The 8,327-nt window shown below is 32.5% G+C and overlaps 1 protein-coding gene across 1 annotated transcript in view; it reads right to left on the reverse strand.

The window, feature by feature from the left end:
* LOC105518160 (lipid phosphate phosphatase-related protein type 1) overlaps positions 1–8,327 on the reverse strand; it is a 317,174-nt gene that overhangs the window by 149,458 nt on the left and 159,389 nt on the right. Inside the window, exon 2 of the mRNA XM_011951029.1 lies at positions 4,051–4,158. Coding sequence (XP_011806419.1) covers positions 4,051–4,113 — 63 coding nt within the window. The 5' untranslated portion in view covers positions 4,114–4,158. The remainder of the gene's footprint in view (positions 1–4,050; positions 4,159–8,327) is intronic.

Below are 8,327 nucleotides of genomic sequence, written 5' to 3' on the forward strand. Positions count from 1 at the left end.
TGAGTTTTACAGAGCTAGTGACAAACATGACTTAATATTCAAGATACACAATAAGTCCTAGATAGTACAAATTCACACTTTGACATATTATATCGAAAGTTCAGAGCACAAAAAAGGGGGTGGGGATTTAACCCCCCAACTCATGACAAGGTTGGAGGGTCAGACATGCCTCATTATACCCTCCTCCCTTTTGGAATTCAGGAAAAGCTGACCAGCATTTACCATCTATACACACTTTAAGTCTGATAAGAAACATTTACAATCTATTCTCTCTGGAGCCTGCTACCCGGAGGCTTCATCTGTATGATAAAATTTTGGTCTCCATAATCTCTTATCAAACCAGACATTCCTTTCTATTGATAATGACTCAACCAATTGCCAATCAGAAATTTTTTTAATCTACCTATAACCTGGAAGCTCTCCCCTTCGAGCTGTTCCACTTTCTGGACTAAACCAATGTATATCTTACATGTCTTTGATTGATGTCTCATATCTCCCTAAAATGTATGAAACCAGGCTTCACCCTGACAGCCTTGAGCACGTGTTCTCAGGGTCTCCTGCAGGCTGTGTCACAGGGTGTGGTCACTCATATTTAGCTCAGAATAGATCTCTTCAGAGTTTGAATCTCTTCATCAACAGTACTAGACTCTTGCTGAAAGCATTGCTAAAGGATAAACTTCGTGAGGAAATTACAGTAGGAGAGGAATAGTAAGCAAAGAAACTGATGAATACAGGTAAATTCAAAGAAGCCCAACTGAAAAAAAGGTGAAAAATTTAAGGAAAATATAAAAATGAAGGATGACATATAAGAGCTCTAAGTAGTCAAAGAGCAGTCATTGCTTGTTTAAGAGAATCATGGAGCTATTGATGAACTTCAGTTTGTGTTGTCAAGTATGTATATTTAAAATTTTAAAGTAATTTTAAGAAATATCTATAATTTATAACCAATAAAGGAAGGAAATGTGGGATTACAACAAATTAAGTAATCAAAAAGTAGATGATGGTAGGGAGCAAGAAAAAAGTAAAAATCCAAATTTATTCATAATTCAATAGTAAAACACTTGAAGTATTTTCTTTAAAGTCGGCAACAAGGCAAAGATGTTCTCCACCACTGCCTCTATCCAACATTGCAGGAGAGGTCTTAACCAAAGCAATAAGACAAGGCAAGAAAGTAAAAACATGACAATTGGAAAAGAAGAAATAAATGTGCTGCCACTTACAGATGATGTAATTGAAAAAAAAGCTACAGAATATATGACATACTCATAAAAGTAATAATAGAGGTTTTAAAAATTTCTTCAAAGAAACGGATATACAAATATCAAGGTTGCTTCTATAATGCAGCAGAAAACAACTGGCAAATGTAATTATCCCCTAGCAATTCTGCTATGTGTCATACTAAGAGAGCTCTTGCATATATGCACAAAGAGACAAAAATAAGAATATTTTCTGCAAAAACATTTATGACAGTGAAAAAGCCTATTAAGCAAACAAATGCATAAACAGTCCCTCAGTAGGTATATTTGCACAATACGATAAATTGCAACAATTAAAATGAATGGACTGCCAATCTGGATAAATCTCAGAAACATAATGTTGAATGAAAAGGCAAGTTGCAAAAGAAAGGTTCAGCATAGTGTCATTTATGTAAAATTTTCCTAAAATATTATTTGTGAATACATACATATTTTGGAAAATATAAAATATGCATGGGAAAGATATAGGGAAAAGAAACCCCAAACTTCATACATATAATGACTTCTGGCTTCAGGACGATAGGATTTTGGCCATATCTGTAACATTTTATTTTCCTTGACAAAAACATTTGAAGCAAATATGACAAAACTTTAAGATTTTGTCTTGATGGTAGGTGCAGGGATGTTAATTATTTTCTGTGATTAAATTCTTTCAAAATTAAAAAACAGTGAAAAGATATTCATTAGTCAAGTTGACATTTTTTACCAAGTTTTGTGATATCCTTGTTATAGTACCTGGAATAATATAGGTAAACAATAAGTGTCTGATGAATGAAATACATGAGAATCATGAGAGCCACTTTGAGATTCACCTCCTTCCCCCTCGATGTCTTGTGTCCTGTTTTCCTTCCCTTTTGCCTGCCTGTTTCTGAGAGGTCACTGATACATGCTAAACTTCCATGCAAAATAAGAACAACAATACAACAAGAAAAAGAAAAAAACACCTTTCCTCTCCCAGATTTTTAGACTTCTATTTATGTTTGTGTCAGGGTAAGCTACAGAAGGACTAATTTATCTCCCTTGTTGCTGCTCCACCGGCCAAGCTCATCATTCACACATTAGAGAGCTGAAAATCTTCGGAGACTACCGCTTCCAGCAATAAATTAAACGTCTCACTTTGAGGGTTGCTTCCTGCTTGATTTTTAAGAAAATATAAAATAGAATTGCTACAGGGAGGATAAAGATGATGATGGATGACTTAGTCCCAAACTTCCCCCAGCCTACTTAAAAATTATTTTTCATATAACAAAAGAGAAAGCAAACACTGAAAAAGGTACTATTGTTATACCTTCTAACCATCTCACATGAGCAGCAGGAAAAATGATTTTTTCCCTTCACCACAATATCAATAAGAAGAACAGTAACCAGAACCCACAATATATATAATTATCACTATTATCTGAATGGAGTTATTTTGGCATTGTATAGCAAGTTAAATGCAACGTATTAAGAATATGTGTTTTTGGTTGAATGATGAGTTCTTTGTTTCCCCGTTCAGAGATTTAGCTTAAATTGAGTCTATATGTACCTTCGTTTATATTAACATCTCTGTTCCAACCTTCTGTCCTATGTTTACCTGATTCTGCAACACGAACAGATTATCAAATATCACCAGAAAATAAATCATTATGAAATACTTGTTCATCTAAAAGTACCAAGCAATATCTATAAGGTGAAACTCAATGATCACCAAACACCCATATATGTGATCAAAAATCAGAATGCTCAAAATTATCTGACTATATAGGCAGGTAAAGTTATTTCAAGTTGGAGAACATAAAAGTTCTTGTCAAAATGTTTCACAGGATTTGTATAAACAACACATCTACAAAAAGTACATTTTTGCTAATATAAGTAGTGGTTTAACCCAACTTTGTTTTTATATGGATAATAAAGTAGATCAACACACATTTCTCCCACAGTCAGCCAAAAAGATGCCATAAAAAAGAATATGCTACAGCTCACCCCTGGGATGTAGAGACTATCCTGCAGTTACCCAGACAGGAAGTTCAAGATACTTACTTTTCAGCTCTTTACACTGTCATATTTTAGGCCTGATCTTTAGGCTAAAAAAACCGATCCACTACTAGATGCCCTATTTTCTTGATAAGGCAGATACAATAATATCTTATTTTGAGATAACCTAGAAAGCAGTTTTTTCCAAATTTCCTAAAAAAATTCATGTCTTGGTCTCCTCTATAGCAAACCTAGAAAGGGAGGTAGAGTACAAAAGGAGTTCAGAAAAGTTAACCAAAAAGATGCTGGAAAAACTGCTGGTACAAAGTCGGAGCAACTCAACAAAGAAATTCAGGACAAAAGAAATCACACATTGCACAAGCTCTCAATATGCTACTAAACGAAAATGTCCAGAGGAGATAGTAAACTCTAAGATTATTTTTCTTTATTTGGGTTCCAAGGCAAAAGACCATGAACTATCATCATCTGTAAAATACCTGCATTATTGACTTCCTGAAACAGGATATTGATTTTCTAATGAACAACTTAATTAAAATGTTTCATTCTCTTTCATAGTTAACATTCACATCATTTTTGAAAATAGAAGAAATATAATAAAACACAATTTTTGTAACCCAAAAGTGAAGTTTAAAAACGTTCTTACTCTATGACTTCCTATTTAAGAAACATTTTGCATAGTTTAATTCTTTACCAACATTTGTGCTATCAAAATTGAATTACCAATCATAAAATAATTTTATAAAATAATCTAAGTTATCAGAATAAAAACTGTTACTTTTATTTCAATTTGTTCATAAAGGTTAAAAAATACACATACCTCAACAAATATAAAACACGGGATGATGGAATAACTTCGTTGAGTGTTGCTTCCTACAGCCATTTCTCACACCATATAGCAAGACTGCACCGTCTAAAACTGTCCAGACTGAAATAGAAATAGGTTGCATAGTATAAGAACCATATATTGAGAAGTCCCTTAGGTACTTACATAAAAATATCAGCTGCCTTCCAGATAAGCAGGCTGTGTACAAAAGCAAAACAGTGATCTACAACATAGTCAAGTCAGACTAATAATCATTCCAATGAAGAGCAAATAATGTATACTTGCCATGAACAGCTTTACATCCAAAATGACCAGGTCAGGAGCCCCTTGTGCACATAGCTAGTGAATAGAATTCTAATTGCCTAGTACTGCATAGTGTCTTACCCCAGTAGACTGTCCTAATGCCATGAAATACAATTTTTAGTATAAAACATTTTTTACTATACATCCTGCATGGATATCTTTTGTTCCTAATCCTCCCGATTTGCAACCTAGAGAACTGTCTGCTTATGCTCTGGTCTCTCCCTTTGAAGCTGACATTTAGTACAGAGGCACCAATCCCTGACTTCCTTCCTTGACCATTATTTGTCCTTGCTCCCTTGAATACACAGCCATGAACAACTTCGGGTTAATATGCCACTGATGTGTTTTACTGGTTTCCCTCAGCCCTGTGTGTGACCCAAACATAAAACAGTAAAGGCATAACACATTGCATTTAACTTATAAGACATTCACTTAGCTTATAAGAATGGAGTAGCTGGGCAATAGCAGATTGTCATTAAATATTTTATTAGAATATATCTTCCCTGCTTTGAACTGAAAATATAATTGCATTAGGAGATCAGTTAGTTTTGATTCTTCTTAATACAATGAAGATTTTAAACTTTAATGAAATTTCCAGTCCAGAGTTTAAAAAATCCCAGTACATTTTTTATTCTCTAGCCAAAGCAATACTGCACATTTCAGATATCTGCTCTTAAAGTCATTATTTTTCATTTGTTCTGTTTCTCCGTCATCCCTACCAACAATCCTTGTAGATTGTGATTACAGTATGAAAGGTAACATAGGAAATACTAGTATATTTGAATGGCCAGCTGTACTTTTTTAAAGGTCAGACATTAATGTTAATGTCTTCATTTCTATCCTTCCTAAGTTTCCCTCTGCCCTTTTCCAGAATGAAACCTTTGAAATCCATATCCTTCCCTTTTGAAATATCAACTCCTTACTTGTCAATTAAAAGTTTCTCTGATCAAATTTAATACTATGTGCTTTATAAATCCATACCAATCACACTACGTTTTAGGCAACTTAATTTTTTTCAATTAAAATTGGATATTTTCTGTTATAAAATAATACCCATACTACATCTGTTATTTCACCATTCTATTTTAGGATTTAGGAAGAACTAATATTTTCTACAGTAAGAAGGAATCTATATGTAGAAAACACATTGAATTGATTGGACAACCATCATTTTAAAATGGACAACTATTTTAATTTTGCCCTTAAGCCAAATATCTTAGAATTTACTCAGTATTATGATATAAATGAACTTTCCTGTTAGCATTGGCCAAATACAGTGCTGTATATCTGAAAAGAAAATTAAATATTAATCATGTTCAAGAAGGCACCAGAAAAAGCAAAGGCATTAGACACCTAGTGTTTTAGATGGCTTCTCCATGTAATTAATAAAGAATAACAATAAAGTGGAGAATATAAGACAAGCTTTAGGATACGAAATTCCCCTTTATTTTCATTATTCTGGTCCAAAATGCAACCAAGCTTTTTACATGTATATGGCCACACACACACACACACACACACACACACACACACACACAAATAAAGAGAGGGGAGTAACTATAGCGAGGTATGTTTTATATATACCAATTCACTCATTTTAAGTATACAATTCAGTATTTTAAATAAATTTCTCAAATTGTGCAACTTTTCCATAAAATGGTTTTAGAACTTTTTAGTCACCCCTAAAAGAATTATGATGTCTATTTACTGTTAATTCCCACCATCAGCTCCTTCACCGTATCCCAAAGCTAGGTAATCTACTTTCGGACTCTACAGATTTGCCTTTTCTGGATATTTTAAATGAATAGAATAATATAATACATGACCTTTTATTTCTGCATTCCTTCACTTAGCATATTTTTGAGATTCATTCATGTTGTTGCACATTCAGTAATTTTTTTCCTTTTAACTGCCGAATAATATTCCATTGTATGGCTATCGCACCTTTACCAGTTAGTAGAAATTTAGATTGTTTTGAATTTTTGGTTATATCCAATATTTAGTTGTATCCAATATTATGGAAGACCATGCTAATAACATCTGTGTACAATTCTTTGTGTGGATTTATATTTTCGTTTCTCATGGATATTAGACATCTAAAAGAATTGCTGGGTCATATGTTAAATTATGTTTAATTTTTTAACAGCACTACTAAAATGTTTTCCAAAGTAGTTACGCCATTTTACATTCCCACCAGCAATGTATGAGAGTCCATTTCTCCACATTGTCATTGACATTTTAATTGTTTATCTTTTTTATTATCGCCATTTTACTGGGTGTGAAATGATATCTCATTGTGGTTTTAATTTTCATTTTGCTAATAAAAATTATGTTGAGCATCTTTCCATGTGCTTATTAGCCATTTTTATATCTTCTTTTACGAAGTGTCTATTCAAATGCTTTTTATGGTTGGGTTGTTCGTCTTATTATTTTCAAGGTGTAAAGGTTTTTTGTACATTCTATATACAAATCTTTATCAGATACATGTTTTCAGTATTTTCTTCCAGTCTTTTGCTTATACTTTTATTTTTCCATCTTTTTTATTGATTGAGGTGAAATTCACACAACACAAACTTAACCATCTTAAAGAATACAATTCAGTGACCTTGAGTACCTTCACAGTATTATGCAACCACTACCAAGTTCCAAAATATTTTTTCACCCCAAATGCCCTGTTCCCATTAGCTGCCTCCCACTTTTCTTTAAATTGATGAATAATAGTTATATATATTTATGAGGTATAATGTGGTGTCTTGATGTTTACAATATAAAATGATTAAATCAGCATAATTAACAAATATATCACCTCACATGCTTATTTCTTACTACCAAAACATTTAAAATATGATTTTATAGGAATTTTGAAATATATATCATTATAATTACCATTCTGTGCAACAGATCATTAAAGCTTATGCCTCCTGTCTACCTGAAACTTTGATCAACATCTCCCCTTTTTCCATCCATCCCCCTCTTCCAGCCCCTGGTAACCATCATTCTAGTCACTATTTCTATGATTTCAACTTTTTTAGATTCCACATATAAGTGAAATCATACGGTATTTGTCTTTCTGTTCCTAGCTTATTTTATTTAGCATGATGCTCTCCAGGTTCATCTATGTTATTTCCCCCCTTTTTAAAGGCTAAATAGTATTCCATTACAATATTACACATATATGTTCACCAAATAGTATAGTAACACTATACTATATACTGTCTAGGTGTCAGTTATCAATGAATGGGTAAAGAAAATTTGGTTTATGTATGTGTGTGTGTGTATATATATACATACTATATATGTGTGTGTATATGTATATATATGTGTGTATATATTTACACACACTATACTATACCATATGTATACTACCTAGATGTCAATTATCAATGAATGGATAAAGAAAATCTGGTGTATTATGTATGTATGTGTGTGTATATATATGTATGTGTATATATATATAGACACACACACACCCCCAATAGTAATTTGGTGTGTGTATATATGTGTGTGTATATACATATATAGACACATACACACACCATATTTTCTTTATCTGTTCATCGATAATTGACACCTAGGTAATTTTAGTATCTTGGCTATTGTGAATAATGCTGCAATAAACATGAGAATGCATATATATTTTTGGCATACTGATTTTAATTCCTTTGGATATATACTCAGAAGAGGGATTACCGGATAATATAATAAATTCTATCCTTAGTTTTCTGAGGAGCCTCCATACTGTTTTCCAGAATGGATATATTAATTTACATTCCCATCCACAGTGCACAAGCATTATTTTCTCCACACCCTCATCAACACTTACTATCTTTCATCTTTTTTATAATAGCCATTCTAACAGGTATGAAGTAATACCTCATTGTGGTTTTAACTTGTATTTCCCTGATAATCAGTGATGAACATATATATATTATATATTATATGTAAATATACAAATTTATAAATATTTA

Source organism: Colobus angolensis, unplaced genomic scaffold (assembly GCF_000951035.1).
Source record: "Colobus angolensis palliatus isolate OR3802 unplaced genomic scaffold, Cang.pa_1.0 Scaffold313, whole genome shotgun sequence".
Taxonomy (NCBI): domain Eukaryota; kingdom Metazoa; phylum Chordata; class Mammalia; order Primates; family Cercopithecidae; genus Colobus; species Colobus angolensis.